At 40.4% G+C, this 20,758-nt stretch overlaps 1 protein-coding gene across 1 annotated transcript in view; it reads left to right on the plus strand.

The window, feature by feature from the left end:
* CLINT1 (clathrin interactor 1) overlaps positions 1-20,758 on the plus strand; it is an 81,450-nt gene that overhangs the window by 40,634 nt on the left and 20,058 nt on the right. Inside the window, exons 2-7 of the mRNA XM_048861025.2 lie at positions 2,918-3,022; positions 3,741-3,837; positions 5,445-5,553; positions 6,445-6,609; positions 10,972-11,149; positions 20,129-20,375. Coding sequence (XP_048716982.1) covers positions 2,918-3,022; positions 3,741-3,837; positions 5,445-5,553; positions 6,445-6,609; positions 10,972-11,149; positions 20,129-20,375 — 901 coding nt within the window. The remainder of the gene's footprint in view (positions 1-2,917; positions 3,023-3,740; positions 3,838-5,444; positions 5,554-6,444; positions 6,610-10,971; positions 11,150-20,128; positions 20,376-20,758) is intronic.

A 20,758-nucleotide genomic window follows, 5' to 3' on the forward strand; every position in this document is an offset into this window, starting at 1 on the left:
CCTAATGGCTAAATCCACTTCTTCCGTTTACTTAACATCTCTATCCATGTCAAAACTGGCTTGTTATAAGATTTCAATTGTGAGGGCTTTAAATTAATGAGTTGGTGTAAATCCAAAGGGAATCTTTGAGATTATAGTGTGCTTTAAGCGTTCAGTACTAGGATTCCTTCTGTTAGTCTTAACTATTGCATAACCATTTGTTTGCAAAGCAATCTGTCCATGAAGTCCAGCACGATTCCCTGGAAGCTGCCCAGTATAAACTAATCAGAGAGCCCCCCCTGGCGTCTGAAAGTGTCCTCGGATATTAAATTTATATCAATCACAGGAAGTCTTGGCAATCAAACCAGTCACTTTTTCCCTTCACATCTGGACATAAATTATTTTTTGCTGCAAAGGTCACAGGAATCATGGGTAGGGCATGGAATGAGGGCCATAGAAAACATGGGAAAGGAAGAATAAAACTATATTTCCACCTTTTTAAAAATAGCTATTTTTAAAAGACCTGGAACAAAGCCAAACTATACAACGTTTTTAAGTTTACATTTGTTTCTGAATTAACTGTGGCTTAAAGATATTTTGTTTTGGAACGTTTTGTGCCATTAGATCTCATCTTGGTATTTGAGAGCTTTCTACAATTTGCTGAGAACAATAACTTTACTGTAGGATGGTTTTAGAAACGGAGCATGTCTTCCTATTTTAGTGGGGTTTAACTGGACTCTCCCCCCCCCCCCCCCCAATTGCTTACTTCTTCCCAGTACTGTGTTAGCCCTGTACTTTGAGAAACTATTTAGTTGATGCTGGTATTTTTCCTGCAAGTTTCTTTTTTATGTGATTTTTTTTTCCCCAATCTCAAACGTTACTTGAAATATAGGAAACTCTCTTTTTTATATTCCCCATCCCCATCCATCCCCTCAAACAAGAGCTTGGGGAGGTTTTATAAAAACAAACAGAACCTTTCCCTTTTGACCCACAAGTTTTCCTTACATAGGACAAGAAAACTAGTGTGCTGAAAGCTGCAAAGCTTCTGAAGCCTGTAGTTAAACAAATAAATGAAAATGTTCCATATGCATGAGAATTGAAAATGGTACTAGCTTACATCTGGATGTCTACAGCAAACAAAACAGCAGAAACAAAAGTTTGTAGGGTTTTTTTTTAAATTAGTTTTTAACGGTGACTTTATACAACCCTAATTGCTATTGTTCAAACCTATTGCTGAGTTTGGACATGCTTTCTTAAACAGATCATAGTCTATTGGCTTGCTGATTACTTACTCAGCCATGTAGGGTATGCTTTCTTCAGACACAGTCAAATAAAATTATTTTTCAGAATCTGATCGCAAGAATTCTAATGCTGAGAATCCCTGATTAAGTCTAGGAGTTCTACCTCTGGATTTATTACCCTCTGTGTCCTTTTCTGGCTCTTAAAAACTTTTTGTTTCTCCTTTCTCTTTTGCTTTACACTCCCAGTTCCATCATTCTTCTGCACGGAGGATTAGATGGGTGTCACTTTAAAACCTATTCATGCTTCTCCCTAAACACCCAGACGGGTGACTGTAAAGCAGTGTTTTGGTTGCCATTCTGGATTCAGAAAACAAAGGAAGGTGAACCCAGTCTCCGCCCCGCCATAGCATTACTACTAGGCCACTGGACCAGTTCCGCATTTCATTCCAGTTGGTTTACAAGACGTTCTATGGACTCCAAGTTGAAAACAATCATGTTGCAGCAACTTCTTTCAGGTTCTGAAACCAGTTGTATAATGTATTTAACAGGTTTTTTTTCTAAACTTTGTAGTATAAGGGGTATAAACATAGCCATTGCATATCTATTTTAAATACACTAGAGCGTGTGAGAACATTCTACAAGTAGGCAGAGTATATGTAATGGTGTGTGTTTTAGTTGTGCAGTGTTTCTCTGATGTACATGTGAATATGCACAATTATTCCATTTTCCCACTAACACAACATCTGAAAAAAATACATCTTTAAATATTGCCATAGGAGAGCTCTTTTCATGTGAATACAGTTAAGGAATAAATCCATTGAGCCCCTCTTTTGTTCGGGTTAAGGCAGATCATCTTGCTTCCAGAGTATATTAGGACTTCTTTTTCGTAAGAAAGCATTAAAAATTAGACTTGTGATTAAACGTTAACATTTTCTACAGCAGCTATTCATTAAGAAGGCAGATTCTTTGACTCTCTTAAAGATAGTACTGCAACATCTTTTTTCCTCTTTCTATATTGCATTTTTGCAAGAACTCCCGTAGAGGGTCCTTGAACTCTTGATATTGTTTTCATTCCTATAATCGGCATACAGGGAGCCCTGTAGCTTCTCTCCCTTTCTCCTTCCCATTTTCCCTTAATTAAAACTGTTCAAGCTAAAAAACATACTTCCCTGTGAATTTCTCATCTCCCTTCTTTCCAGCTTCTCCTATCTGTGTAATTTTGCTAGCACCTGCTGGGATACTGACATTGTTTGGATTTCATTATAATGCACATGGTTTGAAAAAATACACATCCACTTCTGTTCATTGAATTATAGAAGTACTGGCAAATAATTGTGCAACATGTAAGCCTGCAAGCAAGCCAGATCTATCTGGGGAAACTACCAATTTAGACTCTAGTGGTTGTTTCAGTTTTAAGTTGACCAAAAGCCATTTTTACTGGACTGATTCCAACTCTCGTGTAATCCCTAGTCTCTCATCTGTATTCTTGAAGACTAATGGAAAGTAAAAATCTTCTTAAAGATAACTTAAATGTGTTGTATAATGTCCTCAGGGTAGCTTCTTCACTAAAGATGTTTTCTTACCTCTACAGGGTGGGAATCTCATTAAGGTACCCACTAGTGTCATTATTAAGTTTTCATGTGTTTCTCAGTTTGATGCTAATCTTCATGTGTGTGTTAATTTTTTTTCCTTTGCAGCACCAACGTGGTTATGAATTATTCAGACATCGAGTCTAAGGTTCGAGAAGCAACCAATGATGATCCATGGGGACCTTCAGGGCAGCTCATGGGAGAGATTGCCAAGTAAGTGATGATTTGATGCAGCGGTGATGAAAAAGATGCATCTTTATACAGAAATGTAAAATTTGCTGCCAAACCAGCAAGGATGCCAGGTTGATAGAGAGGAGCTGACAAATAATTGTAAATTAAATTTTAGGATTATATGCTGGGAAAAAAAAAATCAGAATCACCAAATCAGAGACATGTCACAGTGTACTTGCAGTGTATTTTTTTTTTTTTTTAATTCTTGGTCTTACAATATGTATAATTTTGTGGGGTTTTCAGAATAAAAAAGATCCTATTTGGGGCCAGTTGCTCCAATACTTTTTAAGGGTTTAAACAGAGTAAGATTAGCCAAATTTTTGCTCCTGAACATATGTATCAGTTTATCTTTCAGAGAAGGGCTTGGATAGTGTGTGATGAGCTAGTTATGAGGGGCACCACCACAGTCATGTTGTAGACATTAAACCATTGCTTTGAAGAGAATAGATTCCTCTTCTCCCCTCCCCCCTCCCCCCCCCCGCGTCCCCCAAATTGATAGATACTCAGCTTTGTTTGAATGGTGGTGTGTGAAATTCATCTGTATAAATAAGAAATTTTGGTAGCTCTTCACTTGGAGTGTGATGGAATTACAATAGTTTTAGACCAAGTCTGCCATCTACTGTCAACATTTAATTGTAGCAAACTACTAGGGAAAACTTATGAAAATAATTGCTTTGCTCCTTTTGTTTAATTCTCCTAGAGCTACATTTATGTATGAGCAGTTTCCAGAACTTATGAACATGCTTTGGACTCGAATGTTGAAAGATAATAAAAAGAACTGGAGGAGAGTTTATAAGGTGTGTGCATATAAGACATTTTTAGGGTGTGATTACTCTTACTCTGTGTACTGAAGAACAAACAAGGTATTAATTTCAGTTTCATATCTTGATGCACTGTTGTGCATGTACGTATTCAACTATGTTACATTTGTATTACCAAGAAACTGTAGTTACAATAAACTTTAGTTTTCTCCTGTCAGTTGTTACTATTAACTCTATTATAAAAGTCAAATTTCTGTTTTGTTTTGTTCTGCAGTATAGAGCTTTCTAAAAACAAGTGTTTTGTGTAAAATGCTTTTTAATTAACATAGTAATCTTATTTTACTGTTGCAGGAGTGTCAAACAGAATAACATCTACATTTTGTACTTAAACAAAATAAATATAATTTGTATGTATCCCTGTTGGTAAACAATTCTTTTTCAAATTGTTTTCAAATTCTTTTTAAGCATTCTAAAGGATATTGTTTCTAACTAGAAAAATTAAAATTGTTTCAAAATTAAACAGCTTAAAACTTAATTTACATTAAGTATTCTGCCTGAAAAGAATCCAAATTTTCCCACTAATTTTGAAGATTGTATTTCATTTGCCTTTTGTCTTATTAGTGGTAGAGAAAGCACTGAACACCAGTTGAAGTTTTCGTGGCTTTGAATAATTTGTGTAAAGTAGATCTTTTTCCTTAATATTGTAATGCTGTACTTCCAATGTAACAACATATGTACGATTATATTGTTTTTTTTCGGGGATGGGGTGGGATTGGTATAGCACATATCATTTTTAAAATTTAAGGTTTAGATCCTACTGTGTCTTGTTTGAGGCTTAGATTATATATAACAAGACAAAAATAATTGTAAGGCACACTCTGTTTTCTTGGGGTGCCCAATGCTTTGTACTCGTAATTGTTTTCCCTGAAGTATAATGTAAATTAATATTTAATGCTATCATACGTACTACTTAATGTTCTAAATTAAGTTGGAATTATCTACCAGGTTTGAATATATTGCATTTTGAGTACGTATTGTAGCTGATACTCTGTTTCATGTGACTTTTTTTTAGATGGAACTTATTGAAGTTCAAGGAAGTTCACAATTTTAAAAAATACTTTTTCAACTTCTTAAAATTTTTCTCTTGAAGTTTCCTTTAAACTTACTCCAGAATACTGTGTTTTATACATGAACACATTCCTGTAGAGAGCAACAGAAATAAGTCACCATAAAAATTGCTTTTAAATGAAAAACTTTGGGGAATTGAAGGGGCAGAGGGGATACAGGAAAACTATTTTGTTTTACAGGTTTAGGTTTGCTTTTTAAATTTCCATCACCATCTTTTTCTGATGAAAAGTTATTTTGCTTCAAGAATTAGTGATGATCTAATAACAATCTACTTTGTTTTTACTGAACAAATGCAATCTAAATTTGCTTGCGATGCTTATAAATGAAAAAGGGGAAGGAAAAAAGAGAACCTGATAAGGCAAATCAGTGTAATAGTTACTTATTTAAAAGGGGAACAAACCTTGACATTGACTGACTTTTTTGGATTTTAGGATTTAGTTTTTTATTGCACTTAAAACAAATTCTGATAGAGCTTTTGGTCATGCAGTCATTTAATGTGCTTTGTATTTTTATAGTCTTTGCTGCTCCTAGCTTACCTCATAAGGAATGGATCAGAGCGTGTTGTTACGAGTGCCAGAGAACACATTTATGATTTGCGCTCCCTGGAAAATTACCACTTTGTAGGTGAGCAATAGAAAAATCTTATAAGCAAATTAAAACAGGAGTTGGAGTTGTCAGTCACCTGAACCAGCTTAGAAGCTTCCCTGCTCTAATTAGAATGTGACTGTTGCCGGTTGTGTGAAGAGTGCAGAATCCAAGACGTGGGACCCTAGAGTATTAATTAGTGAAGACAAGAACTTGCAGAAAAGACTGGCTAATAACAACAGAACCAACACAACATGAGTGTTCGGGTTTATATTAAAATATGCACTAGAGACTGGTCCCCTGTGGTGTCCATAAAGGAATAGCTTTAATCATATGGGAAGAAAAGGTTAGAGCTCCAAAACACACACATCTGTTTGAAGCTGGGGTTTTTTTTCCTCCCACCAAATAATATTTACAGTGCAAAGGCAGCAAGGCCAATGTGTGTTTTGAATGTGAAAGAGGCTGGCGAGAAAAGCAAATTTTAGTTTTTAGCTGAAAGCACTTTAAAAATTCAGTTTTGCAGTGTGACAGAATTCTAGCAATTAGTGTTTCTAAAACTGCACTAAAAAAGCTAAAAACTGGTGCTGATTCTTAAAATGGGTTAAAATCGGAATAAAATGAGTGAAGAAAATAGTTTAAATCTGAGTCTGGTTGTTTTACTCCAAAACTTACTGTTGTTGGTCTGTTAAAGATTAATGCTAGACCTTTCTAAATAAAAATTGTGCTTAATGAAAATACATGATTTAGTTGAGGATGAAATTTCAATTGAAATAAAATGTTATGTTTGACCTCATATTTTAGACAGGTTCAGTGCATTTTAGGATTTTTCTCATAACTGTTCATTTTGTAACTTTTTAAATTTGTTAGCTTGTCTAATGCTCAGTTCTAACTGCTATTTCTGAATGTTTTCCCCTTTGCCAATATATATAGATGAGAATGGCAAAGACCAAGGTATAAACATACGCCAAAAGGTAAAAGAAATGGTAGAGTTTGCCCAGGATGATGATCGACTTCGTGAAGAGAGGAAAAAGGCAAAGAAGAACAAAGACAAATACATTGGGGTTTCTTCTGACAGTGTCGGAGGGTTCAGATATGGTGAGTTCAGTGCTGTGTTGGTCAACTAGTTGAGGAGAGCAATTTGCACCCAGTGACTTAGCTTGGTTTCATGGATGTGCTGCACGGAGCAAATAAATACTAAAAGAGTAGCTACTTACTGAGCAAATCCTTCCTGGATAAATTGTCCCTTTCTAAAGGACTCTTTAAAATATACCTGGCAATTTTAATACTCTTATCAAGCTAATAACTTTTCACATCCTTCTGGTACCTCTGAATAGAAATTAAATATTTTCAAATGTCCCTGGGCGGGAGGGGGAGAGAGTCACTTAAATGAACTAAAATGGAGATTTTTTTTTTTTATATGGCTGATGGTGATGCACTGACACTTCCAAAACTTAACTGATCTACCTAAAAATTGGCATGTAGGGCTTTTGCCACAATAGAATTCGAATGGAAAGTTTGAAGCAAATCAAACAAGGCATTTTAAAAATACAGGGCTTCCAGAAGAATTCTGTGGTTTTTTTTGTTCTGTTTTTTTTAAATTGCTAATACCTTGTCACCGCTTCATAGCTGAAAAATGGCTTGACGTAGACTTCCTACCCTTGTCTTAGCGAACTGACCTCGCTGCGTGCCTCTGATTTTGTTTTGATGGTGAGTGTATGGTGTTAAAGTAAAACAATGTGTACCTTAAGATATGCAAGCAGATCTTAAACTCCCTGGGTAGCATTATATGGACCCTTGGCATATAAGCCATCATATGTATGTATTTTGATATTCACATCAGGTCTGTGTGGTGGTGTTAATGTGCGTGTGGTGCTGCTTGCTGATCTACAATCTCTAATGGAATTCAGGGGTCTGCATCTGGTCTATGTGATTTTTTTTTTTAATTGTATGCGTTGAATCTGCAGTTGCCATGCGTGCCTTAAGGAGCGTGCTTCCCAGTGCCAGCGCGAGCACCACACCCACTTTGCCTTGATACGCTAGGAAACTTGCAGCTGAATATGTACTGTGCTGCTTTATTGCACCCACCAGGCCCACTCTGCCTTGCAAAACTGAAGGCAGGTCACCCGTTCAGTGTTTCAGTGGGTGCTTGGGAAACTTAAAGGAACCTTATTTGAGCAACAGCTGGTATTGAAGCTTAGGGAACTGTGAATTTAAGGGAGGAAAACTAAGCAGTAGTTTTGTCTTAAAAATCAGTTTAAAGGGATATTCTAGGGTTAAAATGCAAAAATGTATAAGTCTGTAAATGCCATTAAGGTCACTTGACCATTCATAACTCTGCATCTCTCCTTGACAATAGGTGCTCCAGAGCCTAATGTGTCCAGGGGAAGTTGCCCTTCATCTGCAGGAGTGATTGCCTAAAATCTAGCTTCATAGAACTGATAGGTTTTTTCCTATGACTTAAGCATTGATATCTCACATCAGGCCTTTTTTTGCCATGCTTTGAAGCTTCCCCACCTCTCTCTGCTTTGCTTAAATGATCACTCATGAGCAATGCAAGGCACATCTTTGTGCACCACTCCCTCCTTGGCCTCCTGCATGCTCCCAGCCCTGCCACAGTGAGGAACAAAGCTCTGAGCAGTGCATCTAAATTTGCATCTCTTCAGTGTAGCCCAACATGTTGCATCTAAACCATCAGTCTGTCCATATTCTCCCTGGTACTATTAGAGATCGGGATATTTTCCACTAAGAGGAAAGTCCAACCCTCATGCTCACAACTTCTGAGTGCTCCTGTGCAGTGAAACCAGTGTGACTTCTCTGTGTGAGAATGGACTGTATGTGAGGGAGGTGTGCCAGGAGTATGCATCCTCTATGTGATCTGGAGATTTACTCTGAACAAGCCACTGTGTGGCACTATGGACCCTTACACGTACCCTTCCTCCTCACTGTGGTGGAAGTGCCAGTGGGCTGAACCGTCTCCATGGTATAGGGAAGGATTCCCTTCCCTCCCCCCCCCCCCCCCATCCAACTAAATAAGGTAGACAGGCAGTGCCACTATGCTGTAGGATAAGTGCCTCCTTGCAATATATTTCTTTGGGTTTTTGCTACCTGCTGGGGGCTCTGGTAATCCTCTTGTCTTGTAGAACACTCATGGGCCACTGCCTCTGTACCTTCTTCATTGTTGTCTCCTATCTTTCTGTCTGGGTTGGCTCTTGTTTTACTCTGTCCAAAGATAACTTACCCACCCCATGTTGATCAGTGGAAAACTTCATTCCTTTTCCATATTCTCTTCGGCTCTTTTCACCACACTTCCGAATCTGAACCTGTGTCATCTCATTCAAATGTTATTTGTTTTTATACTAAAGAATCTATAATTAGCATTGCTTCATTTATCACTGTATTGAAGTGTTTGCAAGCCATTTGCATCATCTTAAAATGCCAGCACAAAAAAAAACCCTTCAGGCTGAAATTTTACATACAAGGTCAGGTCTTTCAGCTGGAAAGGAATAGTCTCTTATACAGAAAATGGATTTTTTGTAGAGGGATCCAGTAGGATTTATGGGGGGAAATAGTTTTAAGATTCTTTTTGCTTTTTCTAAAGTATCCAAAAACATATCCGTTTGGGTTATTTTGTGAGTTTTAAAAAATGTGAACAGGCTATTTTTTAGCCCACGATTTTTAACAATGCTGTGTCAGGCTAATGTGTAACAAAGTTCTGGAACATGTGAATAAACTTTACATAGGGAAACTTGTTTTTTTTTTTACACAACCACACCCAACCAATATTTCTTTTTGTTGTCTCAATCTACATTTCAGTACATCAGGCCAGGTTTTTAAGCTGCTTGTCAGCGTTCTAAATGTTTATAACACACAAGGAAACACAATAGAAGTTAAAATACAGAAACAACCACAACAAAAAAAAAACACATTCAGTGCACATTGATGTGCTGTCTAGCACTTTCTCTGCTTCTTGTGATGGAGAGCACTATTGATTATCTGGTTTGGTAGACACTTTCAATATAGTCTTGGTACATATAAAATGGAGAAAAGGATATAGGCAGCTGGATACTAACATTGAGCCATTTGATCAGAAAGCATATCTGTACGTGTCCAGATTCTGTGTTATACCAAAAAAACTAACAAAGTGAGTCATTTTGATCTTCACATTTTCTTTTCCAGAGATTGAGATTTTTATTTTTGCATGTGTAATTCAGGTTGGAGAGAGGCATAATTTGGATTCAGTTGAACCTTTTTCATATTCCTATCACTTACTCATTGTGTGTGGATTTAAAACTTTTAATTGAGCATGATCCTTGTATATTTTTTTTTGAGTATCTTACAAGTTTCTTATGAGTTCCCAAATAATTTACTGTTTTTGCTGTGTGCTTGCTAGTTCCCTTTCACTCAGGTAAGGCACTAAAAGCAGGCTGGTCAATGTCTCCTTTCTAATTTTTATGCACTATAACCAACATGTTCAAATGTTTGGTGCTTAAATGTAAGTACTTGAATACAAATTTAGGTACCCCATAAGTGGCTTAATATTTCCAGGATCCAAATACCTGCCCTATGAAAACCAAGCCACTGATTGGGTGGCTAAAATTTTCAACCGTAGTGCAGTCGTCGTCATTGTTTCAGATTCCAACAATTCAAGGGGAAGTTTTAGTGAAAATATCTACTTTAATAAATCTCCATTTAGATGTGTACATGGACTATTTGCATGTAATTCAAGCACAGCTATAATCTTTTTTCTAAACTAACCAGCAGCTAGTTGGAGTTCTTGCTTCTCAACATTCAGAAGCAGATTTATTTTGCTGCTAATTCTTGATGGCACTGTAGTGTTGAGCAGTGAAAGCACTGACTGGCTGCTGAGAAAGTAAGTTGCTATACTTTCCTTAATGGTTTTTAAATCTTGTTGTTTTTGAGGGTTTTTTAACAGGAATAGATGCTAGAAATATTACCATATGTTTTCACACTAGTCTGTTTTGGTGTTTGGTACTCTGCCTCTGTATTCATGAGCTTTTAAAATGTATAAAATCTTTGAAAGATTTACCACTTAGCATAGCAGCTTGGCCTGGAATGCAGTATTGCACATTAAGTGACCATTATAAAAATGGCATGTTCCAATTCTGATAAGTTGCTTATACAGCCTGAGTTGATTCTCTTATGCTGCTCCTCCAGCAAGGTTTAACACTATCCTGATGTGCTATGCTGTGCAGTGCATTAAGGTTGTGTAGTTATCATAAACAAAAGCTTTTGAATCTGTATTCCTGCCACTTAATCATTGGCCTTACATGGCGTGCCTTGCTGTAGCAGTGTTGATTCAGCACTGTGGGAGCTTTCAGTTTGCTTTGAAAACTCATAAGATTACAGTTTTTGTGGGGTAAGGGGGGACGACTCCAAAAAGACTACAGGCTTTTTTGTGTGTTTACCATCAGTATTATGTCTTCACAAATTATATAGGTGAAAGGTATGATTCTGAGCCCAAGTCAAAATGGGATGAAGAGTGGGATAAAAACAAGGGTGCTTTTCCATTCAGCGATAAACTAGGTGAACTGAGTGACAAAATTGGAAGCACAATTGATGATACCATCAGCAAGTTCCGGAGGAAAGATAGAGAGGACTCTCCTGAAAGATGCAGGTACTTTTACTGTGTTAAAATAGCTGTATCTATTCTGAAGTGTCACTGTTATTGTAAGGCTTATTAGGTGTCTGCAGTTTTTTGCCACGCTTTCCCCTCCTAATAGAAATACAATTTGGGGCCAGTTTGTTTTATGACCCTCTCCCACCCCCTTTACCCTGCTCTGTTGGTCTGGGGGGGGCTATGTAGCTGTCCTCCCCAACCCCAGAGAATAAGAAGGCTCTTTGGGTGGTGTAGAGTCAGCATAACTTCCCTGGCCCTGCAACTGCTTGTTCAGGGGGAGTCTGGCCAAAGTGCACTGAGCTCTAGTAATTCTCAGCTATTGGCCTCCTGGGCCCACTGCAGCAGCCTTGAAGCTGCTCTATTTTATGGCAGAGTCCAGGCAAACTCCTAAATGACCCAAGAATAGGAGGAGACACAGAAATTGCTCATAGCCACTTTAGCCCCACCCTCCATCTCCTATTTTCATTGTTTTTCACTGGGTTTCTGTATTGAGCAGAACAGATTTGGAAGAACAGATTTGGCCCACTTACTCTTGTACTTGAAACAAATAGTTTCATTTTCAGCTAACCTTTTTGTAAAATATGACAGATGTTTGTTCACCTGGCCACTAAATCCTCTGCAGTAAGAAAATAAAACTGAGGTGTGTTTGCCTGCAGCATGAACTCTAAATGCAGCACAGTTTAACAGGTGTGTTAAATTTTATTATTGAGAGATCAAAATCATTCTTAACAATCTGAAATTGCTACAGAGAAAATGCTCATTTAAATAATTTCCTGTTGGGTAAACATTCTAAAATTGTAGGAATTCTAATACATCGTGCATTTATGTGTATTGGTAGTTTTTCAAAACACTATGTATAAGTATTTTTTTTAATACCAAGTGGTCCATCAGGGAAGTGAAAGTAATACTAATGGCTGCACTTTTCAGAACAGGGCAATATGGCCTTCCCCCTAGGACATTAATAAACCAAAACCTAGTACTCTATGCACACATCAGCGTTCCCTCTTAGAATTTATCATCAATAGACTACAAAGAGAAAGGATCAGAAGAAACCTAAACAACTTCAGATTTAACAATAATGGTACATTGATTTGAGCTTTATGTCCTTATCCTTCAGAAGCAATTTTGCACACAAGAATATCCTTAAAGATCCTTAGCTATATTTCAAATAGAAAATGAACAAATATTTACCTTGATATTCCCCTCGTGTTGTCTTGTGCCACTGTGTTCTTCCTCCCACTACTGCTCATCACCTGGGTGTATCTCCATCTCCGAGTGTGCCAAGCAAGCCTCTCTCCACCTTCTAATCCCACCCCAAAACAGTCATCTTTCAGCAAGCTTTCAACTGCTAATCTCTGCTCTACTCCAGTGTTTTTAATCTTCTGCACTAACCAGTTCTCTAACTTAATCATTTGCTCTTTCACACCTCATAGTTATTACATCTTGTATACTTTGTTGTTATCCTTTCTCTTTCCTTTCATCTTTTACCAGAAATGTCAGCCCAGGGACAATGTCTTTGATTCTGTAAAGTGCCATAAAAGCATTTGGTATTATTAAATAATCAGCTTTTAAACAAGGAGTAAAAATGGGAAATTATGCAGCATACACAAGCAAAAATGCTCTTCCAAGTGGTAGTTAAGGTGAGGTGGTGCCATCTAAGTCCCAAAATGCAAAATAATCCAGACTTATGCCAATATGCCGTGTCTCTAGTACTGCACAAAAAGCAATCCAAAAGCATCTATTTGCCTGAACAGCATACATGTGGAGCCTAATCTGGAAGCCATTACTTGTGCAGTGGGAATTGAAACAAATGAAAGTTTTGTCCGCAGGAGGAGCAAAGTCTTCAGGGTGGGTCCATATTGTCATAGGAATCTCATGATGTAATGTGTAATTAAAACCCAATAAAAATCATATTGATAGCTATTTATGCTCTTAGAACTGTGGTACCTATTTTTATCGTTTCCTGTTCCATAACCCACTAATTGAATACTGCAGGTGCAAGTTCTACATAAATATTTAATGTCTAAGCATCAGTGATTGGAAGAAATTGGATTTTAGTAATTGTGTGTGGCTTAAAAATTAAAAATCCAACACTGCACAGAATGGTACTTTGAAGAATGTGTGCAATAGATATGGAGTTTGTATCCTTCTGTCCTTCTGGGTTCATGGAAATAACCTAAATCAGTGGTTCTCAACCCGGGGTACACATACTCATGGGTATGCAGAGCTCTTCCAGGGGTGCATTAACTCATCTAGATTTTGCATAGTTTTACAACAGTCTGCATAAAAAGCACTAGCAAAGTCAGAACAAACTAAAATTTCATACAATGATTTGTTTATACTGCTGTATACACTATACACTGATATGTAAGTTCAGTATTTCTATTCCAATAATTTTATAATTGCATGGTAAAAATGAAAAAGCAAGTAATTTTTCAGTAATAGTGTGGCTGTGACACTTTTTTGTATTTTTGTGTATGATTTTTGTAAGCAAGTAGTTTTAAGTGAGGTGAAACTTAGGGATACGTAACACCAGTCAGACTCCTGAAAGGGGTACAGTAGTCTGGAAATGCTGAGATCCTCTGTCCTAAATCATACAAATGTATGTCGAAGTTGTCAAGTCCAGTCCCCTACACTGTGGCAGGATCAAGTAAACTTGACTGATTGTCCAACCTGTTTTTTAAAACCTCCAACTATGGGAATTCTACAACCTACCCTGGAAGCATATTCCAGAGCTTTATAACCTTTATAGTTAAAAGTTTTTCATAATAGCTAATTGGTCCCGTCGATATTCGCTTCTTGAGGACAAGCGGTGCCGAGAGTCCCAGTCGGATGGAACCCAGACAATCTAGTCGGCGCTGAGGGAGATCCACATGGACTCTGCCCCAAGTGGTCGCTCGGTGGTGAACAGCATCGGGAATGTTCCCTCGACTGGTACCGGTACCAGGCTGGAGGCGACTGCAGAGATCCCAGTGGCGGCTTGCCTCTGGAGCATGGGGCCGACATCTGTGGCGCTCTGGACAATGTCCAGGGACGTTACGTTTTCCATGTCCACTGAAGACAGGACCCCCAGCAATGGGGTTTCATCTGAAGCAAGAGAGATTTAGGTTAAGTGGCTCACCGGCTCTTCCGAAGGTGGGGAACTCCCCAGGTGGACCTATTCGCGACTTGGCAGAACTAGCGATGCCCCGGTTCTGCTCCGGAGGGACCCGACGAGGGGCGCTGTCTCTGCCTTTCTCCTGTCCTGGTCAGGCCGACTTCTCTATGCCTTTCCCTCTAATAAGCAGGGTCCTGGAGAAGATGAAGATGGACAAGGCCTGGGTCGTCCTGATTGCCCCGGCGTGGCCCAGGCAGCGTTGGTACAGGACCCTCGGGGCCTGGCAGTAGCTCCGCAGTGGCCGTTGCCGCTCTGCCTGGACCTGCTCTCTCAGGACCAGGGCTGCCACCTCCATCCCAACCTAGCAGCTCTTTACCTCACGGTGTAGCTGCTCAGTGGCTAGGTGGAGAGGAAAGGACATGCTCAGAACAGGTTCAGTGCGTCCTCCTCAAAAGTAGACTGCCCTCCACTCGCTGCGCTTATTTGGTGAAGTGGTCCCTTTTCTCTAGGTGGGTGGCAGACCACGGTGTCTCCCTGGTGGCTGCCCCAATCCAGCTCATCCTTGATTACCTCCTCTACCTGAGGGCCCAGGGCCTGGCGCCCTCGTCAGTCAAGGTGCACCTGGCAGCCATATTGGCCTTCCATCCGCCAGTGCAAGGGGGCACGGTATTTTCCCATGCTATGATTGGCTAGTTCCTTAAGGGTTTGGACGGTCTTTTTCCATATTCTAGAGTCCCGGTCCCACAGTGGGATCTAAACCTGGTGTTGGCTCCTCTCACAGGGCCCCCATTTGAACCACTGGCCACATACTCCTGGTCTCACCTCTCGTGGAAGGTGGCCTTCCTGGTTGCAATCGGAGGGCCCTCAGCTCCGAGCCACCGTATGCTGCGTTTCATAAGGACACGGTCCAGCTCTGCCCACACCCCGCGTTCCTCCCGAAGGTGGACTCTGCCTACCACATGGGTCAGGACGTTTTTCTACTGGTCCTCTGCCCCAAGCCTCATGCATCCAGTGAAGAGCGCCGTCTCCACACGCTCGATGTGCGGTGGGCTCTGGCTTTCTACCTCGAGCGGACCAAGCAGTTCAGAAAGTCCTTGCAACTGTTCGTCGACTCAGCTGACCGTGCGAGGGGCCAGCTGATTTCCACTCTGCGGCTTTCCAATTGGATCACTTCGCGCATCCACTCCTGTTAGGAGTTGGTGGGTGTCCCCCCGCCACCCATTGTGAGGGCACACTCGACTTGGGCGCAGGCCTCATTGACTGCCTTCATGGCCCACGTCCGCATCTAGGACATTTGTAGGGCTGCCACGTGGTCTTCAGTTCACACGTTCACCTTGCACTATGCGATCGTTCCCCAAACCAGGGATGACACCAGGTTCGGCAGGGCTGTCCTCCATCCTGGGAACTTGTGAACTCCTACCCACCTCCAACAGATATAGATTGGAATCACCTATTGTGGAATACACATGAGCAATCACTCGAAGACAAAAAGACAGTTACCTTTTCTGTAACTGGTGTTCTTCAAGATGTGTTGCTCATGTCTATTCCTCACCCCGCCCTCCTTTCCCTCTGTCGGAGTTGTCTGGCAAGAAGGAACTGAGGGGAGGGGGGCGCGCACAGCTCCCCTTATATCGTGCCAAGCAGGCACCACTCCAGGGGCCGGGGGGGGGCACTCCCCCCCTACAGGTACTGCTAGGGGAAAAGCTTCTAGCACCAGTGCACATGGCGAGCACGCATACCTATTGTGGAATAGACATGAGCAACACATCTCGAAGAACACCAGTTACTGAAAAGGTAGCTGCCTTTTATCTCCCATGTCTTTACATATGCCACTCCTCATAATACATCCCAGAATAGCACCCTTTGTTGCAGCTGCATCACGTTGTTGATTCATTCAGTTTGTGAGCCACTGTAAGCCCCAGATCCTTTTCAGCAGTACTACCACCTAAATGAATTCACTTAAAAACAAACATCCTCCCCAGTTTATTCGCAGTCTGTGAGGGTGCAGTACTGTAGAATTAATGTGCTGTTCTACTCTGAAAAGTGACTACGTAAGGGGTACTGCCTCAATCCACAGATCTTCTCTGTGTTCAGTCTCAACTGTTGACGTTGCTGATTTAAAAATTTTTTTTTAACTCCTGTTTGCACTGCAGTCAGTACTGCTCTGGAAGGATGAGAACAGACTCCATCTGCCTTTCATCTCGTCATTAGAATGCTTAAAATTCCAATTACAATCTTTATTTTTATTGATGCATGAACTAGAAGAACCCAGCTTGACTTTCAGATTCCTGGTCCAGTTAGAAAAAAGGTTCTTTTTTACTTATATGCTGAACACTTGATCTAAGTCATTGAGAGAGAAATATGTAACCCCATCATGCCATTTTTCAGAGCAGAGCTACACTTAAGGTATGTGCAGCTGTTTGTCTGCAGAGAAACTGGGCCTACAATTTGAGATATGGCTATTTTTGAACCTTAGAAGGAAAACATTCCTGTCTCACAGAATTGTTCCTTTCCCAACTTACCAGTATTGATGGCTCGTTGGAACTGAAATGGTAGAAGAGAAGGCAATTCAGAAAGCAGTCACTAAAAAAGCCCCTGGTTTTCTGTTCGTTGGGATTTCCCCTAATCTTACACTAATGATCCAAGCCTGACCCCAGTGTCCTCATTGCTTTGCACTCCATTAATGCTGATCCCATCCTTATGTACAGAAGCAGTATTTTCCACCAGGTACCTTCATGCATCTGTAAAACAATTTCTTAATACCAAACAGGAATTCTTGAACTCTGTCCAAATTTATTTCTCTCGAACATTTTAAGAAGCTAGTGTAGGCAGCAGATGGCAAAGGAAAACAAAATGTGGTGTTGGTCTCCCATAAAACCGTAAGTGTCATCTTTGCTAAAGGTGACCTTGGTTTAAAGAGTGGTAATCCTTCTTTGTGGGCTGACTAGGTTTAGGCATTCTGCCTCAAACTATCTCCCCCAGAATCTAAGGGACAGTAAACCATTTTCAGTCCCAGGGTGGGGGGAGGGTGAGGGGAGAAACTCTAAAGAAAGAGACCACAGGCTAGAGTTCAGCTCCTGGCTGTTATGTGAACATGTACTGCTCATAGGACATTGAATTTAAGACTCAATACAATACTAGATGAAACTTCTTAACATTCACTATGCAGTTCTCACATGAAGCGGTGCGATTTTATAGGGATTTATTCTGTACATAGTAAACACACTTAAAGCGAACATTAATCTATAATGTTTCATTGCTGTTAATGTGACCATCAAAGAAAAATCAAAACAAATCTCCTGAGACATTCAGTTTGAAGCAGTACAGTTTATTATAGAAAATTGGGCACTGTAATATTTTATGTCCTACAATTCAGAATATATATTTAACCTCTCTGGAAAACTTTCAAATATAACACATGTATCCACCTAAACGTCGCTTCTCTAATGCTGTAGATTTTGGAGATCAGTTCACCACTCAAACCCTTTTTATTTTTTGTAGAGCTAGAATTTCTGGTAGTGCAGCAGTTAAGATGGTGTAGATCACTAAAGGGTCATCTCTGTCTTACTCCTGAGCGAGTAAGATTAACCTTGCTACATTCCTCTGAAACTTGTGCTATAGTGTAATATGGGCGTACATCTGAAGCGTACATTTCATCCATGGATGTGGCAGCACCTGCAGTTGTTAACATTCCTCTCCCTCAAATTCCCCACAACACACGCACACATTAGGTACCGGGGACTGCACTGTTGTGATTAACAATTAACAGTAGTAATTGTATTTCAGTAGTACCTAAAGGTCCCAATCAGGGTTGGAGACCTATTGTGCTAAGCGCTGCATGAACACACAATGGAAAGACCCTGCCCCCAAAAGAGCTTACAGTCTAAGCCAGGGGTGTGGTGGCTAAATGATGCATTGCATTAGTGAGCTTGCCAGTCATCTTTGGAGACTTGGATTAAAATCCTGATACCACAACTGAAAATGAATGTAGAGGTCTCATTCTATTCCCTCATTTGTGCATGGTGCTAATAGTACTGTAGGCTCAGAGGGCCAAGAGCTGGAACAGTTGCTACAAGTCAGGGGTTAGGTGCGCTGGCAGAGCTGTGTGAGAGTCTTGCACCATACTTGCTTGTATGTCTGGCTAAAGCTAATGCTGTTAGTCTTTGGAATACAAAATGGAATGCTGGACGTTTATTTTGAGTGATCATGAATTGAAGCACTTCCAGTGGCAACTAGACTGTATGTCTCCTGTTTCCTCTATGTATATGAAGTATGACAATCCACCCCCCTATTCTCAGCAGAGAACAAAGGCTACCCTCTAGAGCAGTGGTTCCCAAACTTGTTCCGCTGCTTGTGCAGGTAAAGCCCCGGCCGGGCCGGTTTGTTTACCTGCTGCGTCCGCAGGTTCGGCCAATCGTGGCTCCCACTGGCCGCAGTTTGCCACTCCTGGCCACTGGGAGCCGCTGGAAGCGGCACTGCTCCTGGCCACTGGGAACCGCTGGAAGCGGTGGCCAGTACATCTCTTGGCCCGCGCCACTTCCAGCAGCTACCATTGGCCTGGAGCAGCAAACCGCAGCCAGTGGGAGCCGCGATCAGCCGAACCTGCGGACGCGGTAAGTAAACGGCCCGGCCCGGCAGGGGATTTCCCTGCACAAGCGGCGGAACAAGTTTGGGAAGCACTGCTCTAGAGTATATTGTGGTTGTCATATCTCCACTGACAAAAGGACAATCTTTGTTCAGTTACATATGTTAGTACTCTTCTGCATTATTAAAATATAAAAACCTTTCACTTTTAACTGTGTACCCAGAAGGGAATTGCTATTTCAAAATAGTTTTCAATATATTTAAGCTTTCTCTCTAGCATTTTTCATTGTTGTGTACAATTCTGTTGCCCTAATGATAACATGCAGTATGCCTGTTGCAAAAATGAATGAGCTTGTACACCACCTTTGGTCACAAGCAAAGTAAGAATGGAGAATTTAATAATCAGATTAAACATACATTACTGTGGTGCATAAAAAGATTTCAACTAAAACAGACACATGCTTTGAGGTGTAAGAATAAATGTGTTTTCTGAGCTGGGAAATTTAGAACAGTTCTGTATAATACTGTGAAACAGTCTTATTAAAGCTGGGTAACCTTTTTTTCACAAATACCTCAAAGACATAAAAGCCCATATATCTCAAATGGGAAATGGGCTGGAAGTGGAGTTGGTATGCTTGGCATCTTAAGGCCAGCATCCTTGCTTGGTGCGCTGCTTCATTTGGACCAGTGAATACCTCTTGGGGCAAGTGTTGAACAGGCCTACCAACTTCACTCTTTTTCTAGGTTTCAGAGTAGCAGCCATGTTAGTCTGTATTCACAAAAAGAAAAGGAGTACTTGTGGCACCTTAGAGAGTGATGAAGTGAGCTGTAGCTCACGAAAGCTTATGCTCCTATAAATTGGTTAGTCTCTAAGGTGCCACAAGTACTCCTTTTCTTTTTACTCTTTTTCTAAATATCCCTGATTATAACAGGCTAGACAGCTGTATCTACCAAATACCTTTATACCCCACACGTGCACAGAAAAGTCTCTGGAAAAATTGGGATAATGCTACCCCCACTTTTGTAAAGTGCCACATAAGTGCAAAGTATTAATTTCTCAAATATTAAAGCTGTGTACTCCTTTCCCTAAGTCGCTGTCTATAGTCTCTTGTTAATACCAGTCAACACTGTGAAGGGGATGATAGGCAAAATTCTTAGGCCTGAATCCAGTGTCCATTGAAGTAGATGAAAAGACTCCATTGATGTCAGTGGGCTTTGGATCTTGGTGAGGAGGAACTGAATCATATTTGTACTTACTAGCATCATTTTTGTTTCATTCTTCATTGCTCTTCTAGTGACAGTGATGAGGAAAAGAAAGCAAGAAGAGGTAAATCCCCCAAAGGTGAATTCAAAGATGAAGAAGAGACTGTGACGACCAAACACATTCATATAACGCAGGCCACAGAGACCACTACCACCACCAGACACAAACGCACAGCAAACCCTTCCAAAACCATTGATCTGGGAGCAGCAGCACATTACACGGGAGACAAAACCAGTCCGGATCAGAATGCAGCTCAGACCCCACAATCTACAGTAAAGGTAAGATGTAAACTTCCATTCTTCCAAAGCTCATCCAAACTGACCACTCTCCAAGTTTAAATCCAAGTTAAACCAGAACATCTGGGGGGGGGGGGGGGGGTAGGAAAAAACAAGGGGAAATAGGTTACCTTGCATAATGACTTAGCCACTCCCAGTCTCTATTTAAGCCTAAATTAATAGTATCCAATTTGCAAATGAATTCCAATTCAGCAGTTTCTCGCTGGAGTCTGGATTTGAAGTTTTTTTTGTTTTAAGATAGCAACCTTCATGTCTGTGATTGCATGACCAGAGAGATTGAAGTGTTCTCCGACTGGTTTATGAATGTTATAATTTTTGACATCTGATTTGTGTCCATTTATTCTTTTACGTAGAGACTGTCCAGT

The sequence above is a fragment of the Caretta caretta genome, chromosome 8 (genome assembly GCF_965140235.1).
Source record: "Caretta caretta isolate rCarCar2 chromosome 8, rCarCar1.hap1, whole genome shotgun sequence".
Taxonomy (NCBI): domain Eukaryota; kingdom Metazoa; phylum Chordata; order Testudines; family Cheloniidae; genus Caretta; species Caretta caretta.